This window comes from Astatotilapia calliptera, chromosome 23 (assembly GCF_900246225.1).
Source record: "Astatotilapia calliptera chromosome 23, fAstCal1.2, whole genome shotgun sequence".
NCBI lineage: Eukaryota > Metazoa > Chordata > Actinopteri > Cichliformes > Cichlidae > Astatotilapia > Astatotilapia calliptera.
The window spans coordinates 27,065,786-27,093,420 of NC_039323.1; the positions used below are offsets into that span (position 1 = coordinate 27,065,786).

Consider the following 27,635-nt stretch of genomic DNA (forward strand, 5'->3'; position numbering starts at 1 on the left):
TGTGTACAAGAATAGGGAGGAGGGCAGGAAAAGAGGCAGTTTTGTTTGAATTTAAGTCCTGCAGGCGTCTTTTATTTGAAGAGGTGCTACATATGTTCCTGCTGACTGAAAAAATAAAAAACAAAACTGTGACAAACGGACACAAATTCAGGAATTTCTTTGAGCTTGGATCCAGCTTCATTTCATCTTTGGGGATTTGAAGAGACTTAAAGTCCAGCTCACATGTGACACACACACACACACACACACACACACACACACACACACACACACACACACACACACACACACACACACACACACACACACACACACGAGTATATTTACAAAAGCAATCACTGAATTTACATGTCACGATTTCATTTTTTAAAAACTGTACAGTAAAAAAAAGAAAAAAAAAATCACTGCTTTGACCCGACGTCCTCTCCTCTACTTTGCTCCTAGGACTCTGACGTGGGTCGAATCCAGCTGGCAGGGACCCACTGTGGCTCGTCCTGCGCCCTCATCACTGCAGTCAGCAGCTCAACGCAGGAGTCCTGCAGCTCATTGTTGATGATCACATGATCAAAGAACTGCCAGTAGTTTGACTCAATCTTCCGTGCTGCTTCCTCCATCTCCTGGAAGTCTTCATCCTGATGAAGTAAAACCAAAGATAAGACTACTTCTACTGTATGAGTGGGAGGTCTCATAGGCCGATATAGATTTTGCCTATTCTAATTAAAACAGAAGAAGTCAAGTTGGGGGTAAAGAAAAAGTTCCTATAAAATTTGAGACCTCCCAAATCAAATCCCTTCCCTTGTGTGTACCAATATCTTTGTAATGCTCTATTGGATGAGAGCAATCACATGTGAATGTAAATAATTATCTTATTAGGAAAAAGAAATTTTTTTTCTCCAAATTAAGAGTGGACGTTTTAACCAGACAACTAAGCCCAGCGTCATACTTTGAATGGCCGGTTGACGTAGTAGTTGGTGGTGATGTACGAGTCCTGTCTTGTCTCCCTGAGGCGCTCCAGAGTTGGAGGCTTAACATAGATGACGAAGGCCCTCAGTTCGTGTGTCCTCACTGCCTGGAGGGCCTAAAGAAGGATATACAAATTTACATGAAAACACTTTTATTTATCTATTGGCTCTCTTTACTGTGTCTGAGTTGGACTTGCGTTTGGCTCAATGTCGATGACGCAGATCTTGCCGCTGTTTAAAACCTCCTTTGCAGACTCGATGCTGGTGCCGTACATGTTCCCTTTGTGCTCGCCGTACTCCAGAAACCTGCCGGACAAAAAAAAAGACAGAGACAGTGGGGCTAAAATCTATCGATTGTGGCTAAGCTCTCATCAGTTCCATCTACATTCCACAACTTCATTAATGTTTTAATGTGTGCAGACAGCTGTACCTGTTGTGATAAACCATGTTCTCAAAGACTTCTCGGCTGATGAAGAAATATTCTCTGCCAGATTCCTCATATCCTCTGGGTGCTCTTGTAGTGTCTGGAGAAGGAAAAAAGAAAAATCAACCATTTAATCTGATTATTACAGAATCTGAGACAAAAACACAAAGAGCCCAGAAAGAAGAGAATGCCTAGGATTTCTCAGGCAACTCTGCTTTTTAATAGTGTTTTTGAATTCAATTAAAAATTTTCATGATGTCTGTGACTGAAAAGATGATTACGTACATGGCACTGGTCCCTGGAAGATGTTTGGGTTCATCTCAACCAAACGCCTTCGAAGTTCATTCACACCTACACCAGACGGACCTGAAAAAGCACGCGCATGTTAATTGTTTGTATATACTTTCATTCAACTGCTTGTTATTGCATTAGGCATTTAGACATGATCCAGATGACCTGCTGAAGTTCAAACTGAGCATCAGAATTTTTATTGGCCAATGTTTATTGGCCAAGTATATGTGCAGACACATACAAGGAATTTGGTTCCGGTAGATGGAGGTTCTCAAGCACAGCAATGTAAATCTCACACACACACACACACACACACACACACACACACACACACACACACACACACACACACACACACACACACACACACACACACACACACACACACACACACACACACACGTGTCTATATATACATTACACATGCATACACATGCATACACAAAGAAGAGATAATATCCAGTTTGTCGCAGTTTTCTATGTGACTGCTTCAAGCTAATAGAAGGGCAACAATAACTCAAATAACCACTTGTTACAACCAAGTTATGAAGAGTTTAGAAAAATGTTGCCTGGTCTGAAAACGTGGATCCATCCTCCCTTTTTATCAGCAGTTCCAGCTCGTGGTGGAGGTGGTGTAACCGTATGGAGGACATTTTCTTGGCACACTTTAAGCCAGTAGTACTAATTGAGCATCATCATCATCTTATGGCTCCTTCCAGCGGGATAACACACCATTTCACACAATCATCTCATACTGGTTATTTGAACAGCACCAAATGTGTGGCGCTGTCATGTCAATGTGGGCCAAAATCTCTGAAGAGTGTTTCCAGCACCTTGTTGAATTATGACAGCTCTGAAGATAAAAGACCACCCACCCCGATTCTATCAAGGTGTATCTAAAAGGCTTATGAGTGTAGATGTTTGGTAAGCTAAACTAAAGGACTGAAATGTTTTCTGTACCTAAGAGGACAATGAGGCGGTGTACATCCTCTGAGTGGCGCTGGTAACGAACCACCTCCTCATATGGACTGTTGAGGGCACTGTAGCAGCTGCTGGGGCAACGGGTGTTGCAGGACGGCTGGGTGGTGCTGTGAGCCCGCCGCCGACACAGACGCATGCTGCGCCTAAAGCCCGCTGATGAAAAAGAACAGATGTCAGTAGATAACCCTCAAAAATGGATCCACAACACACACAGAAACAGAACTAAACTCTAAATATACCAACAAGTTTGAGCAACATTATAAGATAAATAATTTGCTGCTCGAGAAGGCTTACCTAAATATATTCCTTCAATGTTGCTTCTAAAGTCATCCTCCTCTGGTTTGGATTTAAAAAAAAAAAAAACAGGACGTAACACGGTGAGACATGTGGAAAAAAGATCGGTAACAACAATAAAAGAGATGTAAAAAATACAGATATTTGCACACAGTGTAATTAAAAATAATTCTGCAAAACACAGTGAATAATGCAGAGCCACTCCTCATGGTTCAGACATCTTATCAGGATGCATCCTGGGTGCCTCCTACATGAGATGTTTCAGGAAAGGAATGGAGGCCCGGGACACACTGGGAAGATTACATCTCTGCAACAGCTAGTCTTCTGTGCATTTCAATTATTTTTATTTTAGGGTCAAATTACCTCCAAATGGTTTTGTTAATAATTTTTACTTGAAATTACTGAAAACTAAGCAATACCAGAGTCCAAGGATGCGTAGTAACCGTTAAAGTAATAACGTAGGAACTTTAAGTTGTAAATTTGCTATATATACACTTTTTTTCCCCTTTACATTAGATTTATTAGTTGTAAGTTGTTCCTGGGAAATCCAGATGATAGCCAATGTGTGTTGGTGGGGAGCGAGACAGAGATACACAGGATTGGATTTTATCTGTGACCTTAAATCAATCAAAGCAACTACATCAGCCCGCGTGTCCCATAAAGCCTCCACCCTAAAACAAAGTCTAAAATATTTCTGCAAATTCAAACAGTACTTGAGGGATTTATGATGCACTGCTGGATTAAAAGAAAAAGTCAGATAAGCATACATACAGTATTTAGTCTTTAGTGTGGTTCATGCCACAAAAACACTGGATCCTTCCCATTTCCCACAATGCAACACACCTGTTACAAATAATAACAGAGGATTTGTGCTACGATTATGGGTAGGGGTGGGTTTTTATAATCGATTTATCGATTAAAATTGATTCTGGCTTGGATAACGTGAAATCGATTCATTAAAATCCTGAATCGATGTTTTAATATAAATTTATTTTGCCCGAAATGCCAGAATCTCAGGTGAAACCTCAAAATTTCAACAACCGCCAAACAGCTAAGACAGTAAATGAGAGCAGGAACGCGGATTCTGCACAGAGGTGTAAACACAAAACGCGGACCCGCGGATCAGAATCAGTGAGATGTGCCTTTCTCACCCGACGGCATGGACACGGTTGGGGCTGAAAGCTGACAGCTCACTGATTCTGATGTTTTGGCGGGTCCGCACTTTGTGTTTACGCCCTTTTTGCACTGATTCTAAAGCTGTTAGTTTTATCTCTCTCCAAACAATACTGACCAAACCAGCAGCAAAAGAAGAGCCAAACTGCGCTTCACATAAACATCGTCATGAATTCACTCTTACTGTTTTGCTTCCACCACGATAAAAATCACACTTCATGCACATCTCTCTCTCTCTCTGTACTTCAAGAACAGTTTCCCATCTAAAAATATGTTTTCTGCATTATTCGCTTGCTTGTTACGCACAAGTCTACCGTTGTTTACAGCGCTGTTGACCGCTGGTTTTTTTCGTTTTACATACTTCCGAAAAGAAAACCTAATTTCTGCCGTTCAATACTGAACAAATTTAAACTTTCTAAAATTATGCAAAATGCTCAGCCGTGTCTCTAATAAAACCGCTGTAACTTCAGAGGTAATGTTCATATGTTGATTAATGGTTTTCTTTTGTTTTTGATGTACTGCAGAATATTTTTATAAAATCCCAGGCCAGAAAAATCACCTTCATGTTTTTCTGTGTTTTATCTTCAGCTACTTTGACACAAAGGCATCTGCTGTGATGCTCACACCTTTGATAAAGTCTTACGAGGTTCAGCTTCCTTTTTATAGATACAAAAATATGTAAATGTACTGATCTGAATTATAATATTTCTGACTGTCAAAATTTCCCAGATTCAAATCAAATTGAATTGAATCGAATCGATTTGGGACCTTGTGAATCGGAATTGAATCGATTCTAGAAATCAGTGACGATACCCAGCCCTAGTTATGGGGTACTTTGCAAGCTGCTTTGTGTCAATGTTTTATGCTTACACTTGATTTTCTTTGCTTTTCCAGTGCTACTATTAAATATTATGTTGAAAAATTCGTACCTCTGTTAAAACCAGTTTTACATTGAAATATAAATCTCACAATTTATGGCCTAATTTGTTTTTCCTATAAACACCTGCGAAGGCAGTATCACGGGATATACCACACTTTCAATCGCAAAACTCAACTATCTTTCAATCGCAAAAACTAAACCAGTTTAGTGTCGGTGACTGTTACATGTGCCTCGCTGAGCCAGCACATTAACTACCATGTTTTTCTTTTTTCTGTCATTGTTAATAATCTGAAGGTCAGCTGCATATATAAAGCCAGATGCAGCTATGCTATGGGCCGCTCTTTCTCTCTCTTCTATCAGCATCAACCTTTGGCTTTAGTTGCTGTTTGAAATTTGCTTTGGTGAGTTGGGAGCAACAGCAATCAAACTGATGAAGCGTTGTGAATTTGCTTCAGTTTTTCTTATTTGCTTTCTTTGGGAGAAATTATTTTTGTATTATTTAAAAATTCTTAGACTTGCTACTCAAATGTTTCTCTGAGCCATGGATGTAAGAACTAACATTTTTGGGGGCTAGTCCGGGATTCAACTTAAACCTCTTGCACCCAGGCTGAGAGTCATATCCCTAGGTCAGAGTGGAGGAACAGAAAGAAGCATAATTTCAAAGTGCATTTTGGGTAAACTTTCGCTGGTCATATCACCATATGGGCTAGATGGCTGCTCAAAGCAAGCTGGAGCATATGAAAAGGTCTCCTTTTTATCTACCATTTAATGCTAGGCTCATCTTTTTGTAAAAATCTTGATTATTTTTTATGTAATGACTCCAATAAAAGCCCTACACACTAAAATGTCAAACATGAAAAAAAGAAAGCATGCAAAATAATACAGTGCATCATTTTGACCTGAAATCAACCAAAGCAACTGCGTCAGCCTCCATTTCCCAGATGTAAATTACTGGAAAGTCTAAATTACCTCTGCAAATTAAACAGCACTTCAGGGATTTATGATGCACTGCTGGATTAACAGAAAAAAAAGTCTGCGGCAGAAGAGAAACCCTGGCGATAAGCTACAAAAACACCAAATGCTACATTTCTTAAAATGCAACACACCAATTATAAAACAGAGGACCGTTATGCTCATATTTTGTGTTTCTATACTGGCTCCTGCACTATTGAATTTTATTGTTTTAATATATGATTTAATATCAGTCCAAGTAAGAACATGTGACCTATCTCCATAACAAGTCAGGAGGTCTGCTCTTTTAATTAAATTAAATTAAAGAAATGTATAAATTTACTCTTGTGAGGCAGATAAGAACACAATTCTTTAAGCTTTTCTCACCTTCTCTGAGCTCCTCTGACATTTCCCCATCAGGCAGCAGGAACGTTTGGAAAAGAAACAACAACAAAAATTTCCTTTGAAGGGCACGAAACAAATTCAGGGACAGAACGGATTACATCAGCAAAGACTTACCTACCAGAATCAAATGCCTCCTCGTCTATCGGGGCAGGAAACACAAACAGACACAAGTTAAAGACAGAGAAGCAAAGACGTTTTTGTGTGGTTAGTTAGTTTGTGTGTAAAAGATGAATAAAAGGCACATTACACAGTAAATGGAAGGTAAAGGTTTACCTGCTTCCACACATTTGTCATCAATCGCCATTAAGTCTTCCTCTGTGGTTGGAAAAACAGAGATAATTAAGGTCAGATCAGTTATAGAACGATTCAAGTTTGATTAAGTTTAATGTAGTCTATTCTTACCTTCCTCTACAGTGCTCACTTCAGTAAGCATGGAGCAGAACACAAAGAAAACTCATCTGTGAAGCTGTAAAGCAGTGACTTTAATGATGATTAAAAGAAAACCTGAGCGCACTCACAGGTCTGAATGCAGGTGTGTGGCTGGTAAGGCTGTGACCACCAGAACTCCCTCTGCTTCCTGTTACAACAAGCAGAAACAGAGTAAGATGAGACAACTTTTATGCCACCTGTAAAATATTATGAGATGTCAAAAAAGACATTTCTAGGTGATGCTCCCAAATTTTATATGAGATATATATATATATATATATATATATATATATATATATATATATATTCACATTATATTTGATTTTTCACTTCATTTATGACTCCAGGAAACAATTTCCTGAGGAGTAAATGATCTAAATTACTCGTTTTAAGTCTCACTGAATACATTCAATACATGTCCCTTTTCAGTCTGATTCAGTTCAGATTCCTTGCTCAGCATTTGATTGTACTAGAGGTTACTATAAAGAGTTGGCTGCTCAGTATACTTTGCTTTAACCCAAACTAGGATCACAAATATTACTGCTAGCCAGCTAGCCTTAAGCATTAGCTGATAAGCTCCATCCATCCAGTCATCTGGATATGTCAAACAACAAAATCTAAATCAGATATTTAAAGCTTTAAACCCAGTGGAAGAGCATTTCATTATTATTTAAAGTCTCACTTTTATCACTTGTTTATGCAGACATGGCCATCCTTGAATAAGCCAAATATGAATTTTGTTTTTTCATGTAATCCTAACCTGATAAAGGACATACTGTTGCACTTCTGAGGTTATACATTGTAGGACATAACAGAGAGTCATCTGGTCTTGTTGCATGATCAGTTTCAGCCAAGCTTCAGCTGTCAGACAGATGCCCTCACATTTGATTCTAGAATACTTTGATATACAGAGGAAGTCATGGTCAATCACTGCAATGTGCCCAGGACCACAATCTTACCAAGAGTTGACATCCCAGCAAAAAAACACATCACATAACTGAATGCTCCAGACCGGCAAACTGCCAACATTTCTGCTTTCAAAGAGGTGCTCATACTTGGGGAAGATCAGTTAAAGCAATTGTATTTGATTATCAGCACCTGGGTGCTAATTACCCTCCTAATTATGGAAGCAGTAGACTGTACTTAGTTTTTCACACACAGCTTCTCTATTTTGGCTTGAATTTCTGTTAAACAAATAAACATACAGTGTAATATTTATGTCATATTTCATGCTTTATCTGAACTTGTATTTATCTCACTTTAAAGACCTGGTAAGCATCACAACATTTCGATCATGTCTGGACATATAATAGCAAGAAAAAGAGGTCAGTTTTACTAAATTAGAAAATCCTCAGGCCCGAAATGAGACAGTGCAGCAGTCAATTCAAGAAAAACAAGCTGAAGAGGCCAGTGTTACCAAACAAGTAGATCTTAAGGGCCAAAGTCAGAATATGTCAGAGGAAAAGCCCCAAAAGGAAAATGAAAAGAAAAATAAGCAGATATTATAGTATGTTAGTTGTATATAAATTTGTCCTCAGCTCCATTCTGCAACCCATCAACTGGTTGCGGCAGATGGCCGCTCCTCTCTGAGCCTGGATCTGCTGGAGGTTTCTTCCTTTTTAAAGGGAGTTTTTTGTCCCCACTGTTGCCAAGTGCTTGCTCACAGGTTTTCTTTCTTCTTCTTTTAATCAGTTCAGTTTAATTAATTTGTATCTCAATACTGTTAAATTGAATTGAACTGAATTAAAGATGACTTTTAGGAGATGGAATTGAATGAATCAGGGAATTTTAACACCTTACCCATAAAAATGACCAAACAGCAAAATGAAAGCCTATTACATGCAGTCCAAGATTGGAAGAACATGCTTAAAAGAACCATATCTGACCGTTTCAGGAGGTTGGTGGAGGGGATGAGGCCAGCACATGCTGTGCTGCTGGGTAGTTTCTTTGCCTGCCACCAGAGGGCATCTGTCTGGTCCACAATCTCCAGGATGTCGCCTCTTCTGAAGCTCATGCCGGCATCGGCGCAAGGGATGGCCGGGTCCTGCTGAGGGCTGTAGTCAGTCATGGCCCGTACGTATAGCTAGCAAAGAGAAACACACAAAATAGGGGTAAATATTTTTTATGTGAACAGAGACAATAATAATGGAGCTGTGGTAAAAGACTCACCATGGTCTGGTTGTGGACCGGCCTTTCTGTGATGGGAATGACTTTAAACATAATGGTGCCATGCGACCGAGCTTGCTGATTGGTTGTAAGAAAACAAAATGGAGCATGAACAGAACCAATGTTGGATGCAAACAATACACAACAGCAAGAGCACATTTTATTTGATGAACAAATGACCCACCACAACTTGGATAACTTGCTCAGGCTCCATCCCGTCCACAGGAAAACCGTTCACCTCTATGATCCGGTCCCCTGCATGGAGTAGACCTATGTACACACAAACACAAACATGCATTACAGGGAGTGCAGAATTATTAGGCAAATGAGTATTTTGTCCACATCATCCTCTTCATGCATGTTGTCTTACTCCAAGCTGTATAGGCTCGAAAGCCTACTACCAATTAAGCATATTAGGTGATGTGCATCTCTGTAATGAGAAGGGGTGTGGTCTAATGACATCAACACCCTATATCAGGTGTGCATAATTATTAGGCAACGTCCTTTCCTTTGGCAAAATGGGTCAAAAGAAGGACTTGACAGGCTCAGAAAAGTCAAAAATAGTGAGATATCTTGCAGAGGGATGCAGCAGTCTCAAAATTGCAAAGCTTCTGAAGCGTGATCATCGAACAATCAAGCGTTTCATTCAAAATAGTCAACAGGGTCACAAGAAGCGTGTGGAAAAACTAAGGCGCAAAATAACTGCCCATGAACTGAGAAAAGTCAAGCGTGCAGCTGCCAAGATGCCACTTGCCACCAGTTTGGCCATATTTCAGAGCTGCAACATCACTGGAGTGCCCAAAAGCACAAGGTGTGCAATACTCTGAGACATGGCCAAGGTAAGAAAGGCTGAAAGACGACCACCACTGAACAAGACACACAAGCTGAAACGTCCAGACTGGGCCAAGAAATATCTCAAGACTGGTTTTTCTAAGGTTTTATGGACTGATGAAATGAGAGTGAGTCTTGATGGGCCAGATGGATGGGCCCGTGGCTGGATTGGTAAAGGGCAGAGAGCTCCAGTCCGACTCAGACGCCAGCAAGGTGGAGGTGGAGTACTGGTTTGGGCTGGTATCATCAAAGATGAGCTTGTGGGGCCTTTTTGGGTTGAGGATGGAGTCAAGCTCAACTCCCAGTCCTACTGCCAGTTTCTGGAAGACACCTTCTTCAAGCAGTGGTACAGGAAGAAGTCTGCATCCTTCAAGAAAAACATGATTTTCATGCAGGACAATGCTCCATCACACGCGTCCAAGTACTCCACAGCGTGGCTGGCAAGAAAGGGTATAAAAGAAGAAAAACTAATGACATGGCCTCCTTGTTCACCTGATCTGAACCCCATTGAGAACCTGTGGTCCATCATCAAATGTGAGATTTACAAGGAAGGAAAACAGTACACCTCTCTGAACAGTGTCTGGGAGGCTGTGGTTGCTGCTGCACGCAATGTTGATGGTGAACAGATCAAAACACTGACAGAATCCATGGATGGCAGGCTTTTGAGTGTCCTTGCAAAGAAAGGTGGCTATATTGGTCGCTGATTTGTTTTTGTTTTGTTTTTGAATGTCAGAAATGTATATTTGTGAATGTGGAGATGTTATATTGGTGTCACTGGTAAAAATAAATAATTGAAACGGGTATATATTTGTTTTTTGTTAAGTTGCCTAATAATTATGCACAGTAATAGTCACCTGCACACACAGATATCCCCCTAAAATAGCTAAAACTAAAAATAAACTAAAAACTACTTCCAAAAACATTCAGCTTTGATATTAATGAGTTTTTTGGGTTCATTGAGAACATGGTTGTTGTTCAATAATAAAATTATTCCTCAAAAATACAACTTGCCTAATAATTCTGCACTCCCTGTAAAAAAGATATCAGTTTTTCATTTCATGTTTTCTTTAGTTTTGTTAACTTTTATGTGCTTTAATCTACTGTAGTTTATCTTGTTTGTAATACACTAAAACCTCAACGAAAATATGATCAATATATTGTTATAATCAATAACAAAAGCAATCAAATTTAAGCACAACTTGTCATTTAAAAGCTTACAGGTCCAATCGCTGCCTGTCAGAGCTTCTTTAGTATACTATATAACCAGTGTGGATGTTTTAAACTTGTCTAAAGTTACATTTCTTTTCATGGTAAAGGTAAAAGCCACATGAGGATGTGTCTGTAACCAGAAGAAGAAAGTCCTGTCTGCATGAACAAAAACTTTGTCCAACCCAACCAGTCCATGTCTCTGGTTCTGAACCTTTTATTTTGTTAGGATTGTCTTATAAATGCTCCCAAAATGGGACAAAAACAAATATAGACGTACACTGCATGGACAAAAGTACGGGGCCACACCTTTTACTATTTGAATTCAGGTATTTTGAGTCCCATTGGCACAGGTGTCTAAAATCAATCACCTAGCCATGCACCCTGTCTTTATGATAACTGTAGAGCTCCAAATCTCCTCCAGCATTAACATCAGCACAAAACCTATGAGCTTCATGGCTGAGCAGCTCCTGTAGATTTAATGTGGAGATGGCCCAGCCCTTTTGCCCATATAGTATAAGCTTTGGGTCTGAAAAGTGATGCCAAAGCAGAAATACGAGAAACCTGCATTTTTTTCCCCTAATGGTCAGCAGGGGGAAGCTTCTCTGGAAGCAAAGATCCATCCCTTTGTCTAGGAGTGCAGACCCTACCCACCACCTTATTCATGACCTCAGTAAAAAGTTCAACATGATTCTAATTTTGTCTTCACTTGTGAAAACTACATAATAAAGAAAGGTAAAGTTACTGTCTTATGGACCAAAAAAATCTCAACCTGAAGCTCCACAAATCAATAGATGAGATCCATGTTTTATATAAAGTGCTTGATTGCAACTAGCACTAGAATTTGGAAGCAGATTGACCAGGAAGATTTTTTTTTGTCTTCCTACATGAATCATCCCAACATTGAAAACGAACACAATCAGGTGGTCTGTGTACATCTGCAGAATAAAGAGTGCAAGATGAAGTTAAAGCCCCAAAACAGATGTTTGCAAACAATTTGTCCTCAGCACCAGCACAGAAAGTTCAGTTTTGCATTAATGCATAACTTTAAGCTCTACGTGTCAGATGTTTTCCAGTGTAGATCGTCACTGATGTTTTCTTTTAGTCTGGCACTAGGCTTAATCTAGGAATCCTCCAGTAAAAGTCTAGAGTTAAGATTAGAGTTAGGGTTTACTCATCTAAACAACAGACATTAGCTATAGGGGGTTAAACGGGGGTAAAAAAAAGAAGAAAAAGGGCTCACCACTGCGATCCGCAAGCCCTCCGTGAATCACCCGAGCTATAAAAATCTCTCCTGTGATCTCGTTTCTTTTTATAGTTGCTCCCTGAGAAAGACGAAATGAAAAAACAGAATAAACAGTTGCTGCCAGGTCAGATAAATGAAGATAAAATGGACAGATGTGGCTCTGATGGATATGCAAGAATAGACTTGAAGGTTTAATTCAGGCCTAAATAACGTAATAGTGACACAAGCGAAGGGAAACTGGAGCTGATTTGCCACAGATGAAATGTAATGAAACAGACAAAAGAAACATGAACTACCACTGTTTGCAGGGTAGCCACGGTGCTCCTACAAAGGACCCAAAGAAGGCCACTTTCTGGACAGCTCTCATGTCGCCTTCTTCCTCTTCTTTTTCTTCCGCTGGTTTGAGCAACCTCCTTTCAAGGGACTGAACTTCTCATCAAACAGGCCATTTGTAAGCTGATGTTTGGATGTTTCCAGATCAGTGTGGCTGTGCTTCTTCTGTGCCACAGGAGAGTTTTTTGATTTCACTGTGTCCCAGGGAGATCCACGACAAGACGGAGACTGGCAGCTGCCCAACTGGGAGGTGGAAGGAGGGTCCAAGGAGCTGCTGAGGGAGCTGGAGGAGGAGCTGAAGGAACATGGGGACTGGTGCCCTTGAGGCTTTTGAGTTGGGCTTTTCTTCAAAGTGCCTTCCTGCTCAGCAGCTTTAAGGGTGTTTACTTCAGATCTGGTGGCTGTGAGGAGTGTCTGCAACCGGTCCACAACCTGCGTGAGGAGGAGCAAAGCCTGCGAGTTGTCCTGCACTGTCACCGACATGTGCTCTGTGGCTGCTGCCATCCTCTCCCCAAGGAGCTTTATGTCTTTGGTGCTGCTCTCCATGGAGCTGGCGGCCAACTGTACAGTCATCCTCAGCTCGTCCAGACTCTCCTGTTTGACGAGCTCCACGGGCGGCACCTCCAGTATGCGGTGAGGCCGCATGGGGCTGGGTGGGGCTGTTCGGATGCAAGGGCTTTTAGTTCTGAACCTTGGAGACAGGCCTGGCTGGAAGTAATCATGCATGCTGAGACATGGTGGAGTCATGGTCAAACGTTGGGGAAATGGTGATGGAGCACCAGTGGACTGTCCTACTTCGTACTCGTCTCCACTGTTGAGCTCGTCCACGTCTCCAATGAGAAAACAGACATTATTAATCCATGAGTGAATGGGATGGATGAATGGATGAAGACAGTGCAATTAGAAGTGATGAAGAACCAGCTTGTTTTCCAAAAGCATCTTAGAGGTTGAAATAAAAGCAGTTCAAAGATGCACTCATTGGAAAACAAGGCCCAGATCTTTCCTTACCAATCAGGACCGAACTGCAGACTGAAGGTGCAGAGCGATTTGACCTTTGCTCCCACAACATGTTGGAGTAACAAACTCTGCACTGGCACATCGGCGTGCTGCAGCACACCTGGCAGCCAGTCAAAGGCTTACATTGTGGTAACGGGTATGGTCGAGCCTCTGTCAGGTGATGCATTGGCTCGGTTGGCGGGTAGCTTCCTCTCCGGACTCTGCACCATGACGAATCATTTGCTTTTAGCATCCAACTCTGAGCTGAGGGGTTCTGGACCCCGAACCCTGTCCCTCTGTGAAGCTTCTGTCGGGTCAAACGCCTCAAGGTGTTCAAGTGATGGCGGATCCCCCCTCTGGGGCTTTTTGCACAGGGAGGACAAGCATTGGGCAACAGCTTGCCAACTTTGTGGTGGTTGCAAAGCTGTGAGACAACAGAATCATGTTCCACTCGGATAAAGCAAGGTTTGAACTAGTAATCATTTGCATGCATTTAAGACATATAGAAAAAGATGATAAATTAGCATCAGATGTCTCCTAACTGTCTTGTTTCCTTTCTATTCCAGTGGCTTTTGCTCTTCGAAATTTATCTGTAGCATCAACAGACAATTATACAAATGACAGATTATGAATCAAACATCTGCTCTCTGTCATCTGTTTGACTTATTTTGAGTTGGCCAAAAACCCAACATATTAAAATATTCAGGAGCATCTGCCTACATACGCAGTCCTGAAAAAAAGTAACTCCTTCATGGTCCAGATTAAAGAGTCAGGTTTCCTGCTTCTCCACATGATTTTGGTTTTATATCCACTTCTGCATCCACCTAAAATACAATGAACTTTTTGTAAGTTCAAAAGTATGTGGATGCCTCTATTTAGGTCATGCACTGCACACAACAAACAAAGCAGCACTTTCAAAATGAAGCCAAAGCTTAAAGTGGTAACTGGAGCAAACCCCAAAGACTCCTATGTAAGTTATCCAGCATTAAATCAGAAATAAATATGTTTAAAATAAACTGTTTTGGACTCTATCCCTTCATAATAAGAGTACACAAAAATAACTCTGCCCTCAAAACCTACTTGTGTTTGCTTTAGACACTAGCAGATTGCTGGAGTTGGCCATAGTTTGCATGGAAGACACCGACCATCATCCAGTGACGTATTTTGAAGATGAAGGGTCTCTGTTGCAAGTTTGTGCTGCACTCTTCACAGCCTGCAGCCAATTAGCAAGTATTTAGTGAATGTTTGTTAGCGTCTTCTATGCAACCTACAGCCAAAGCCAAAGCTATCAAAAGGGGGTTTAGGTGCAGCACCATGTTCCTATTTGCGACCAGTTTCTCCTAGACACAGCCAGAGACTTCCCCCTGGTTGGGGGACTGACTGGCCATAGTTACGTTGAATTAATATTTAATTTACATACTTTCTTCTTTGATTTGAAAACTGAAAGGTTTTGATTTTCCTCGTCCCAGTAAGCTTGTTAATTAAGGAGATAATAATAAATTAGATTCATACCTAACAAAAGATTTTTGCCTCATTAAAAGCTTGCTTAGTTCCTAAACAGCTGGTCTACTGCTGTTCTACTCAGCTCAGAACCATCTGTACAAACCAGATTTCATTTGCCTGTTGAGGAGGTATTAGCTCAGGAATCTCACCAGTGGCTGTTTATTCTTCACCAGGCAGACGATCCGGGTGGCCTCCTCATCGTCCGGCAGGTCTTCTGGCATTGGGGGCAACACCGGCTCATAGTCCTTCAGAGCTATTGTATCATGAGCCGAAAGAAGGGCCTTGATGGAAAACAGACAAACCAGACTGAGACTAAGAACAGTAACAATTAACAGTAGCAAATAACAATAGAAAAGACACAGGTACATATGTAAGTCTAGTTACATTTAAATCATAGTTTCACTAATACTATAGTTAGTGTGAATGCTTGAAAAGCATTCACAGTATTGTTGTTGTAGTCTTTATTATTAGTGTGAATGCTTGAAAAGCATTCACAGTATTGTTATTCGAATCTTTATTATTAGTGTGAATGCTTGAAAAGCATTCACAGTATTGTTCTTCTAATCTTTATTCTATTTTTTTATTTATTATTATTCTGTATTCCGTACGTTTTTTGTAATCTATCTCCTTCAAAACCGTTCAACTTAGAAAAACCATTCAAACACCGTTAGATTCCTATTCTTTTGGACAACACTGCTTCTATTTTTCTCATTTTTAACATTTATATTTTTTATTTTATTCAACTTTATTCAACAAAAATTTATAATGTATTTCAATGGGGAGACCCTTCAAATTCTCATTCAAATTCCTCCTCTTTAAACTGTATCTACTTCCACATACATTGACATAGAGCCACCATTCAAACTTTAAAACGAAGACAAGACATTCAACTATTCAACTTGTATTTATCTTTTCAATATCTATTATACTTTTTCTTCAGTTCCAGTTTAAGTTTCATGATGTTTTTTCACCCGTTTCAGAGTTTATAATGGGTGTGTATGGGACGGAATGTTGGGGCTAGAGTGAGACAGCTCAACTGCTAGAGTGAGAGGAGCAAAAAAATTAATCTTAAAATCTTTTTTAAAACTGCTGCTGTGTCCACAGCGTTTGCTCTACAGCCGCCATTTTACCCTCAAAACGTAGCCATCGCTGTCCTCTTTCATCCAATGTGTTTACTATTGTCCTAGGTGTTATGGTTCTTTCATAAATGTCACCAATGCACAGCCTCCTCCCTCCAACTCTTCCATAGACTCTAATGTTAAAATGGCTCAGAAGGTTCGTTTGAAAATCAGAAGAGCATGGTGTCTTTCCACTGTCACCACGTCCATATAATAAGCTCCACAGGCATGAAAACTGAGAATTAGGTAGACTAGACATTGCTGTCGCTCTCGGTGAAAGAATTTTGTCAATACGACTTTTACTTTTCATTTGGGAGCGATTTGTTTCGGCCTGACTTTTCTGTTCATTTTAAGCAGCAAAAGTGAGGCGCATGTCTGTGTACGTGTGTATGGAGCCATTGGGTGCGGTCACTATAGCAACCAGGCTCACACCTGCCTGCTTAACGAGCTCTGCCTGCCACTGTACCAAGATTCATCTTAAGCACTTCTCTTTCAACTGCTGCTGTGTCCACAGTGTTACAGCCATCATTTTACCCTCAAATTGTCGCCATTATTGTTCTCTTTCCAACACCGTATATTTCAAAGCTCAGGCATTTAAACTTTTTAAACTGTGTGGATCAAAGTGGAGGGATCACATTTGAGTCATTCAGTGATTCAAAGAATATGACCTTTTAATATTCATTCAGATGTTTTCTGACTCTAAATGTTCTTTTCTCATTTCTTAGGGTTTTCTAATTTACATTTAAAACATTTTCAGTTTTTTTCCAACTCCTTCTTCTGTGTAACCTTCAGCTTTTAGCAGTTCAGCACCTTTGTTTTCAGGTTAAATTCAGTTTTTTTTTTTTTGGTTTTTTTTTAATCTCATTCAATATTTTTAACTCAAAATTCAGCAATTAATTCATTTCAGTGCATACATTCAGATTCAAGCATTCACACTGCAGTTTCTTCAGAAAATGCACTTTCTAGTTATTATTAGTGTGAATGCTTGAAAAGCATTCACAGTATTGTTCTTCTAATCTTTATTCTATTTTATTATATTTTATTATTATGGATTCCGTACGTTTTTTGTAATCTATCTCCTTCAAAACCGTTCAACTTAGAAAAACCATTCAAACACCGTTAGATTCCTATTCTTTTGGACATGACTGCTTCTATTTTTCTCATTTTTAACATTTATATTTTTAATTTTATTCAACTTTTTTCAACAAAAATTTCCCATGTATTTCAATGGGGAGACCCTTCAAATTCTCATTCAACTTCCTCCTCTTTAAACTGTATCTACTTCCACATACATTGACATAGAGCCACCATTCAAACTTTAAAACGAAGACAAGACATTCAACTATTCAACTTGTATTTATCTTTTCAATATCTATTATACTTTTTCTTCAGTTCCAGTTTAAGTTTCATGATGTTTTTTCACCCGTTTCAGAGTTTATAATGGGTGTGTATGGGACGGAATGTTGGGGCTAGAGTGAGGCAGCTCAACTGCTAGAGTGAGAGGAGCAAAAAAATTAATCTTAAAATCTTTTTTAAAACTGCTGCTGTGTCCGCAGCGTTTGCTCTACAGGTATGATTTTACCCTCAAAACGTAGCCATCGCTGTCCTCTTTCATCCAATGTGTTTACTATTGTCCTAGGTGTTATGGTTCTTTCATAAATGTCACCAATGCACAGCCTCCTCCCTCCAACTCTTCCATAGACTCTAATGTTAAAACGGCTCAGAAGGTTGGTTTGAAAATCAGAAGAGCATGGTGTTTTTACACTGTCACCACGTCCATATAATACACTCCACAGGCATGAAAACTGAGAATTAGGTAGACTAGACATTGCTGCCGCTCACGGTGAAAGAATTTCGTCAATACGACCTATACTTTTCATTTGGGAGCGATTTGTTTCGGCCTGACTTTTCTGTTCATTTTAAGCAGCAAAAGTGAGGCGCATGTCTGTGTACGTGTGTATGGAGCCATTGGGTGCGGTCACTATAGCAACCAGGCTCACACCTGCCTGCTTAACGAGCTCTGCCTGCCACTGTACCAAGATTCATCTTAAGCACTTCTCTTTCAACTGCTGCTGTGTCCACAGTGTTACAGCCATCATTTTACCCTCAAATTGTCGCCATTATTGTTCTCTTTCCAACACCGTATCTTTCAAAGCTCAGGCATTTAAACTTTTTAAACTGTGTGGATCAAAGTGGAGGGATCACATTTGAGTCATTCAGTGATTCAAAGAATATGACCTTTTAATATTCATTCAGATGTTTTCTGACTCTAAATGTTCTTTTCTCATTTCTTAGGGTTTTCTAATTTACATTTAAAACATTTTCAGTTTTTTTCCAACTCCTTCTTCTGTGTAACCTTCAGCTTTTAGCAGTTCAGCACCTTTGTTTTCAGGTTAAATTCGTTTTTTTTGTTTTTTTTTAATCTCATTCAATATTTTTAACTCAAAATTCAGCAATTAATTCATTTCAGTGCATACATTCAGATTCAAGCATTCACACTGCAGTTTCTTCAGAAAATGCACTTTCTAGTTATTAGTGTGAATGCTTGAAAAGCATTCACAGTATTGTTCTTCTAATCTTTATTATTAGTGTGAATGCTTGAAAAGCATTCACAGTATTGTTCTTCTAATCTTTATTCTATTTTATTTATTATTCTGTATTCCGTACGTTTTTTGTAATCTATCTCCTTCAAAACCGTTCAACTTAGAAAAACCATTCAAACACCGTTAGATTCCTATTCTTTTGGACATGACTGCTTCTATTTTTCTCATTTCTAACATTTATATTTTTAATTTTATTCAACTTTATTTAACAAAAATTTATAATGTATTTCAATGGAGAGACCCTTCAAATTCTCATTCAAATTCCTCCTCTTTAAACTGTATCTACTTCAACATACGTTCACATAGAGCCTCCATTCAAACTTTAAAACGAAGACAAGACATTCAACTATTCAACTTGTATTTATCTTTTCAATATCTATTATACTTTTTCTTCAGTTCCAGTTTAAGTTTCATGATGTTTTTTCACCCGTTTCAAAGTTTATAATGGGTGTGTATGGGACGGAATGTTGGGGCTAGAGTGAGACAGCTCAACTGCTAGAGTGAGAGGAGCAAAAAAATTAATCTTAAAATATTTTTTAAAACTGCTGCTGTGTCCGCAGCGTTTGCTCTACAGGTATGATTTTACCCTCAAAACGTAGCCATCGCTGTCCTCTTTCATCCAATGTGTTTACTATTGTCCTAGGTGTTATGGTTCTTTCATAAATGTCACCAATGCACAGCCTCCTCCCTCCAACTCTTCCATAGACTCTAATGTTAAAATGGCTCAGAAGGTTCGTTTGAAAATCAGAAGAGCATGGTGTCTTTCCACTGTCACCACGTCCATATAATAAACTCCACAGGCATGAAAACTGAGAATTCAGTAGACTAGAAGCTGCTGTCGCTCACGGTGAAAGAATTTTGTCAATACGACTTGTACTTTTAATTTGGAAACGATTTGTTTCGGCCTGACTTTTCTGTTCATTTTAAGCAGCAAAAGTGAGGTGCATGTCTGTGTCGTGTGTATGGAGCCATTGGGTGCGGTCACTATAGCAACCAGGCTCACACCTGCCTGCTTAACGAGCTCTCTCTGCCACTCTGCCAAGATTCATCTTAAACACTTCTCTTTCAACTGCTGCTGTGTCCACAGTGTCACAGCCATCATTTTACCCTCAAAACGTCGCCATCGTTGTTCTTTTTCCAACATCTTGTCTTTCAAAGCTCAGAGATGTAAACTTTTTAAACTGTGTGGGTCCAAGTGGAGGGATCACATTTTAGTCATTCAGTGATTCAAAGAATATGACCTTTTAATATTCTTTCAGATGTTTTCTGACTCTAAATGTTCTTTTCTCATTTCTTAGGGTTTTCTAATTTAAAATTAAAACATTTTCAGCTTTTTTCCAACTTCTTCTTCTGTGTAACCTTCAGCTTTTAGCAGTTCAGCACTTTTGTTTTCAGGTTAAATTCGGGTTTTTTTTTTTATCTCATTCAAGATTTTTAACTTAAATTCAGTAATTAATTCATTTCAGTGCATACATTCAGATTCAAGCATTCACACTGCAGTTTCTTCAGAAAATGCACTTTCTAGTTATTATATTTTATTATTTTTCCGTACGTTTTTTGAAAGCCTACTCCTTCAAAACCGTTCAACTTAGAAAAACCATTCAAACACCGTTAGATTCCTATTCTTTTGGACAACACTGCTTCTATTTTTCATATTTTTAACATTTATATTTTTAATTTTATTCAACTTTATTCAACAAAAATTTATAATGTATTTCAATGGGGAGACCCTTCAAATCCTCATTCAACTTACTCATTTTTAAACTCTTACTACTTCCACATACATTGACATAGAGCCACCATTCAAACTTTAAAACGAAGACAAGACATTCAACTATTCAACTTGTATTTATCTTTTCAATATCTATTATACTTTTTCTTCAGTTCCAGTTTAAGTTTCATGATGTTTTTTCACCCGTTTCAGAGTTTATAATGGGTGTGTATGGGACGGAATGTTGGGGCTAGAGTGAGGCAGCTCAACTGCTAGAGTGAGAGGAGCAAAAAAATTAATCTTAAAATATTTTTTAAAACTGCTGCTGTGTCCACAGCGTTTGCTCTACAGGTATGATTTTACCCTCAAAACGTAGCCATCGCTGTCCTCTTTCATCCAATGTGTTTACTATTGTACTAGGTGTTATGGTTCTTTCATAAATGTCACCAATGCACAGCCTCCTCCCTCCAACTCTTCCATAGACTCTAATGTTAAAATGGCTCAGAAGGTTCGTTTGAAAATCAGAAGAGCATGGTGTCTTTCCACTGTCACCACGTCCATATAATAAGCTCCACAGGCATGAAAACTGAGAATTAGGTAGACTAGACATTGCTGTCGCTCACGGTGAAAGAATTTTGTCAATACGACTTTTACTTTTCATTTGGGAGCGATTTGTTTCGGCCTGACTTTTCTGTTCATTTTAAGCAGCAAAAGTGAGGCGCATGTCTGTGTACGTGTGTATGGAGCCATTGGGTGCGGTCACTATAGCAACCAGGCTCACACCTGCCTGCTTAACGAGCTCTGCCTGCCACTGTACCAAGATTCATCTTAAGCACTTCTCTTTCAACTGCTGCTGTGTCCACAGTGTTACAGCCATCATTTTACCCTCAAATTGTCGCCATTATTGTTCTCTTTCCAACACCGTATCTTTCAAAGCTCAGGCATTTAAACTTTTTAAACTGTGTGGATCAAAGTGGAGGGATCACATTTGAGTCATTCAGTGATTCAAAGAATATGACCTTTTAATATTCATTCAGATGTTTTCTGACTCTAAATGTTCTTTTCTCATTTCTTAGGGTTTTCTAATTTACATTTAAAACATTTTCAGTTTTTTTCCAACTTCTTCTTCTGTGTAACCTTCAGCTTTTAGCAGTTCAGCACCTTTGTTTTCAGGTTAAATTCGGGTTTTTTTTTTGTTTTTTTTTATCTCATTCAATATTTTTAACTCAAAATTCAGCAATTAATTCATTTCAGTGCATACATTCAGATTCAAGCATTCACACTGCAGTTTCTTCAGAAAATGCACTTTCTAGTTATTATATTTTATTCTGTATTCCGTACGTTTTTTGTAATCCTATAACTTCAAAACCGTTCAACTTAGAAAAACCATTCAAACACCGTTAGATTCCTATTCTTTTGGACAACACTGCTTCTATTTTTCATATTTTTAACATTTATATTTTTAATTTTATTCAACTTTATTTAACAAAAATTTATAATGTATTCCAATGGGGAGACCCTTCAAATCCTCATTCAACTTACTCATTTTTAAACTCTTACTACTTCCACATACATTGACATAGAGCCACCATTCAAACTTTAAAACGAAGACAAGACATTCAACTATTCAACTTGTATTTATCTTTTCAATATCTATTATACTTTTTCTTCAGTTCCAGTTTAAGTTTCATGATGTTTTTTCAGCCGTTTCAGAGTTTATAATGGGTGTGTATGGGACGGAATGTTGGGGCTAGAGTGAGACAGCTCAACTGCTAGAGTGAGAGGAGCAAAAAAATTAATCTTAAAATCTTTTTTAAAACTGCTGCTGTGTCCGCAGCGTTTGCTCTACAGGTATGATTTTACCCTCAAAACGTAGCCATGGCTGTCCTCTTTCATCCAATGTGTTTACTATTGTACTAGGTGTTACGGTTCTTTCATAAATGTCACCAATGCACAGCCTCCTCCCTCCAACTCTTCCATAGACTCTAATGTTAAAATGGCTCAGAAGGTTCGTTTGAAAATCAGAAGAGCATGGTGTCTTTCCACTGTCACCACGTCCATATAATAAACTCCACAGGCATGAAAACTGAGAATTCAGTAGACTAGAAGCTGCTGTCGCTCACGGTGAAAGAATTTTGTCAATACGACTTTTACTTTTCATTTGGGAACGATTTGTTTCGGCCTGACTTTTCTGTTCATTTTAAGCAGCAAAAGTGAGGCGCATGTCTGTGTACGTGTGTATGGAGCCATTGGGTGCGGTCACTATAGCAACCAGGCTCACACCTGCCTGCTTAACGAGCTCTCTCTGCCACTGTACCAAGATTCATCTTAAACACTTCTCTTTCAACTGCTGCTGTGTCCACAGTGTTACAGCCATCATTTTACCCTCAAATTGTCGCCATTATTGTTCTCTTTCCAACACCGTATCTTTCAAAGCTCAGGCATTTAAACTTTTTAAACTGTGTGGATCAAAGTGGAGGGATCACATTTGAGTCATTCAGTGATTCAAAGAATATGACCTTTTAATATTCATTCAGATGTTTTCTGACTCTAAATGTTCTTTTCTCATTTCTTAGGGTTTTCTAATTTACAATTAAAACATTTTCAGCTTTTTTCCAACTTCTTCTTCTGTGTAACCTTCAGCTTTTAGCAGTTCAGCACTTTTGTTTTCAGGTTAAATTCGGGGTTTTTTTTTTTAAATCTCATTCAAAATTTTTAACTTAAATTCAGTAATTATTTCATTTCAGTGCATACATTCAGATTCAAGCATTCACACTGCAGTTTCTTCAGAAAATGCACTTTCTAGTTATTATTATTATTATTATATTTTATTCTGTATTCCGTACGTTTTTTGTAATCCTACTCCTTCAAAACCGTTCAACTTAGAAAAACCATTCCAACACCGTTAGATTCCTATTCTTTTGGACAACACTGCTTCCATTTTTCATATTTTTAACATTTATATTTTTAATTTTATTCAACTTTATTCAACAAAAATTTATAATGTATTTCAATGGGGAGACCCTTCAAATCCTCATTCAACTTACTCATTTTTAAACTCTTACTACTTCCACATACATTGACATAGAGCCACCATTCAAACTTTAAAACGAAGACAAGACATTCAACTATTCAACTTGTATTTATCTTTTCAATATCTATTATACTTTTTCTTCAGTTCCAGTTTAAGTTTCATGATGTTTTTTCACCCGTTTCAGAGTTTATAATGGGTGTGTATGGGACGGAATGTTGGGGCTAGAGTGAGGCAGCTCAACTGCTAGAGTGAGAGGAGCAAAAAAAATAATCTTAAAATCTTTTTTAAAACTGCTGCTGTGTCCGCAGCGTTTGCTCTACAGGTATGATTTTACCCTCAAAACGTAGCCATGGCTGTCCTCTTTCATCCAATGTGTTTACTATTGTACTAGGTGTTATGGTTCTTTCATAAATGTCACCAATGCACAGCCTCCTCCCTCCAACTCTTCCATAGACTCTAATGTTAAAATGGCTCAGAAGGTTCGTTTGAAAATCAGAAGAGCATGGTGTCTTTCCACTGTCACCACGTCCATATAATAAACTCCACAGACATGAAAACTGAGAATTTGGTAGACTAGACATTGCTGTCGCTCACAGTGAAAGAATTTTGTCAATACGACTTTTACTTTTCATTTGGGAACGATTTGTTTCGGCCTGACTTTTCTGTTCATTTTAAGCAGCAAAAGTGAGGTGCATGTCTGTGTCCGTGTGTATGGAGCCATTGGGTGCGGTCACTATAGCAACCAGGCTCACACCTGCCTGCTTAACGAGCTCTGCCTGCCACTGTACCAAGATTCATCTTAAGCACTTCTCTTTCAACTGCTGCTGTGTCCACAGTGTTACAGCCATCATTTTACCCTCAAAACGTCGCCATCGTTGTTCTTTTTCCAACATCTTGTCTTTCAAAGCTCAGAGATGTAAACTTTTTAAACTGTGTGGGTCCAAGTGGAGGGATCACATTTTAGTCATTCAGTGATTCAAAGAATATGACCTTTTAATATTCTTTCAGATGTTTTCTGACTCTAAATGTTCTTTTCTCATTTCTTAGGTTTTTCTAATTTACAATTAAAACATTTTCAGCTTTTTTCCAACTTCTTCTTCTGTGTAACCTTCAGCTTTTAGCAGTTCAGCACTTTTGTTTTCAGGTTAAATTCGGGGTTTTTTTTTTTATCTCATTCAAGATTTTTAACTTAAATTCAGTAATTAATTCATTTCAGTGCATACATTCAGATTCAAGCATTCACACTGCAGTTTCTTCAGAAAATGCACTTTCTAGTTCACTAATGAAATACAGAAAAGAAATGTTGGGAATTTTCAGTTGGATTCAATGTCATTTATATAGTGCCAAATCACAGCAACTGTTCCCTCAAAGTGCTTTGTACTTGTATTTTATTGGATATTGTAAGGTAAACACCCCACAATATCAGAGAGAAAAGCTCAACAATTCAACTGAAGGCTTTTTCAGGGAAGTTTTAGAACAGCCTGATAAAAATCGAATGCAATAGTCTGGCCTAGAAGTAATATATGCATGAATGTGCAGAACCACATACAGGGAGTGCAGAATTATTAGGCAAGTTGTATTTTTGAGGAATAATTTTATTATTGAACAACAACCATGTTCTCAATGAACCCAAAAAACTCATTAATATCAAAGCTGAATGTTTTTGGAAGTAGTTTTTAGTTTATTTTTATTTTTAGCTATTTTAGGGGGATATCTGTGTGTGCAGGTGACTATTACTGTGCATAATTATTAGGCAACTTAACAAAAAACAAATATATACCCGTTTCAATTATTTATTTTTTACCAGTGAAACCAATATAACATCTCCACATCCACAAATATACATTTCTGACATTCAAAAACAAAACAAAAACAAATCAGCGACCAATATAGCCACCTTTCTTTGCAAGGACACTCAAAAGCCTGCCATCCATGGATTCTGTCAGTGTTTTGATCTGTTCACCATCAACATTGCATGCAGCAGCAACCACAGCCTCCCAGACACTGTTCAGAGAGGTGTACTGTTTTCCCTCCTTGTAAATCTCACATTTGATGATGGACCACAGGTTCTCAATGGGGTTCAGATCAGGTGAACAAGGAAGCCATGTCATTAGTTTTTCTTCTTTTATACCCTTTCTTGCCAGCCACGCTGTGGAGTACTTGGACGCGTGTGATGGAGCATTGTCCTGCATGAAAATCATGTTTTTCTTGAAGGATGCAGACTTCTTCCTGTACCACTGCTTGAAGAAGGTGTCTTCCAGAAACTGGCAGTAGGACTGGGAGTTGAGCTTGACTCCATCCTCAACCCGAAAAGGCCCCACAAGCTCATCTTTGATGATACCAGCCCAAACCAGTACTCCACCTCCACCTTGCTGGCGTCTGAGTCGGACTGGAGCTCTCTGCCCTTTACCAATCCAGCCACGGGCCCATCCATCTGGCCCATCAAGACTCACTCTCATTTCATCAGTCCATAAAACCTTAGAAAAACCAGTCTTGAGATATTTCTTGGCCCAGTCTGGACGTTTCAGCTTGTGTGTCTTGTTCAGTGGTGGTCGTCTTTCAGCCTTTCTTACCTTGGCCATGTCTCTGAGTATTGCACACCTTGTGCTTTTGGGCACTCCAGTGATGTTGCAGCTCTGAAATATGGCCAAACTGGTGGCAAGTGGCATCTTGGCAGCTGCACGCTTGACTTTTCTCAGTTCATGGGCAGTTATTTTGCGCCTTGGTTTTTCCACACGCTTCTTGTGACCCTGTTGACTATTTTGAATGAAACGCTTGATTGTTCGATGATCACGCTTCAGAAGCTTTGCAATTTTGAGACTGCTGCATCCCTCTGCAAGATATCTCACTATTTTTGACTTTTCTGAGCCTGTCAAGTTCTTCTTTTGACCCATTTTGCCAAAGGAAAGGACGTTGCCTAATAATTATGCACACCTGATATAGGGTGTTGATGTCATTAGACCACACCCCTTCTCATTACAGAGATGCACATCACCTAATATGCTTAATTGGTAGTAGGCTTTCGAGCCTATACAGCTTGGAGTAAGACAACATGCATGAAGAGGATGATGTGGACAAAATACTCATTTGCCTAATAATTCTGCACTCCCTGTATTTGTTTGTAATGTGCATTGCCTGGTCAAAAACGACTCCAAGATTGCTCTCAGTGTTACTGAAGGCCAAGGTAATGTCATCCAGAGTCAGCATCTGGTTAGCCACCACATTTCTGGGATTTTCAGAGCCTAATAGAATAACCTCAGTTTTATCTGAATGTATAAGCTGGGCCCTATTTCAGGAAGCCGGTTTAGAAAACTCAGAGTGAAAAACGATACTCAGGGTTGAGTAACCCCGAACTGTCCAACTCGGAATATTCGGTTTCAGAAAGGCTGATAACAATTAGTTCAGTCAACGCGGAGTTGCTTTAACCCCAAGTTAAGCGCGCGCACGAGGATACATAAAGCCCTGATTAGTGGAGCACAGATTAAGCGAGTCACCATGGAGACGGAGGGAAAGAAGGCGCGGTCAATGTATTTTACAGCGCTTGAGGCCGAAATTCTGATGGCAGCATATGGCGATAACATGCAAATTCCGCGGAAAAAAAGTAACACAGCCTCAGCTGCAAAAGAAAGGGAGCATGCATGGCAAAACATAGCCGACAGAGTCAATGCGTGAGTGTTAATTTAAACATTGATCTAGGGATTTCCACCCATTTAACACGTTATTTATTATATTTTATTTTATTTTTTATTTCATACATTTTATTTTGTGATGTGATGTGAGCGCAGGTGCAACCCAACAGGCCCCAAACGTTCCTGGCAGCAAGTAAAAATTAAATATAAAAATATAGTCCAAACAGGTAAGGTGTAATTGTATTATGAGCCATAGTGCTTGGTCTGTTTGTCCGATGTAAATCAATTGCAGTTAGAGGCTACATTAATTTTCTTTCTGTAAGCACTTATTGAAATTATCTGAGCACATTACAAGTACATATTTGCTTTCTCTGTATGCTCAAATGTGACCCGTCATAGCCAACAGAAAAAAAAAGCGGAGGCCTGAAAAACAGGTGGGGGTCCTCCACCACCACCACTCACAGAGGCT

The 27,635-nt window shown here is 39.1% G+C and overlaps 1 protein-coding gene across 4 annotated transcripts in view; it reads right to left on the reverse strand.

Moving 5' to 3' along the window:
* Window positions 1-267: 267 nt before the first annotated feature.
* The window catches only part of mpp4b (MAGUK p55 scaffold protein 4b), a 35,162-nt gene continuing 7,794 nt past the window's right edge, over window positions 268-27,635 (reverse strand). For 2 of the 4 annotated variants that reach the window (XM_026159760.1, XM_026159759.1), the window contains exons 6-22: window positions 15,221-15,352; window positions 12,237-12,318; window positions 9,141-9,226; window positions 8,960-9,034; window positions 8,677-8,873; window positions 6,880-6,938; window positions 6,764-6,781; window positions 6,635-6,676; window positions 6,480-6,500; window positions 6,344-6,358; window positions 2,953-2,994; window positions 2,638-2,811; window positions 1,672-1,752; window positions 1,393-1,486; window positions 1,160-1,268; window positions 944-1,078; window positions 268-632 (exon numbers count right to left, since the gene is read on the reverse strand). In XM_026159760.1, coding sequence (XP_026015545.1) covers window positions 441-632; window positions 944-1,078; window positions 1,160-1,268; window positions 1,393-1,486; window positions 1,672-1,752; window positions 2,638-2,811; window positions 2,953-2,994; window positions 6,344-6,358; window positions 6,480-6,500; window positions 6,635-6,676; window positions 6,764-6,781; window positions 6,880-6,938; window positions 8,677-8,873; window positions 8,960-9,034; window positions 9,141-9,226; window positions 12,237-12,318; window positions 15,221-15,352 — 1,554 coding nt within the window. In that variant the 3' untranslated portion in view covers window positions 268-440. Of the gene's footprint in view, window positions 633-943; window positions 1,079-1,159; window positions 1,269-1,392; window positions 1,487-1,671; window positions 1,753-2,637; window positions 2,812-2,952; window positions 2,995-6,343; window positions 6,359-6,479; window positions 6,501-6,634; window positions 6,677-6,763; window positions 6,782-6,879; window positions 6,939-8,676; window positions 8,874-8,959; window positions 9,035-9,140; window positions 9,227-12,236; window positions 12,319-12,535; window positions 13,403-13,580; window positions 13,993-15,220; window positions 15,353-27,635 lie in introns of those variants that run through there. The other 2 variants (XR_003271289.1, XR_003271290.1) reach the window with 2 other exon arrangements.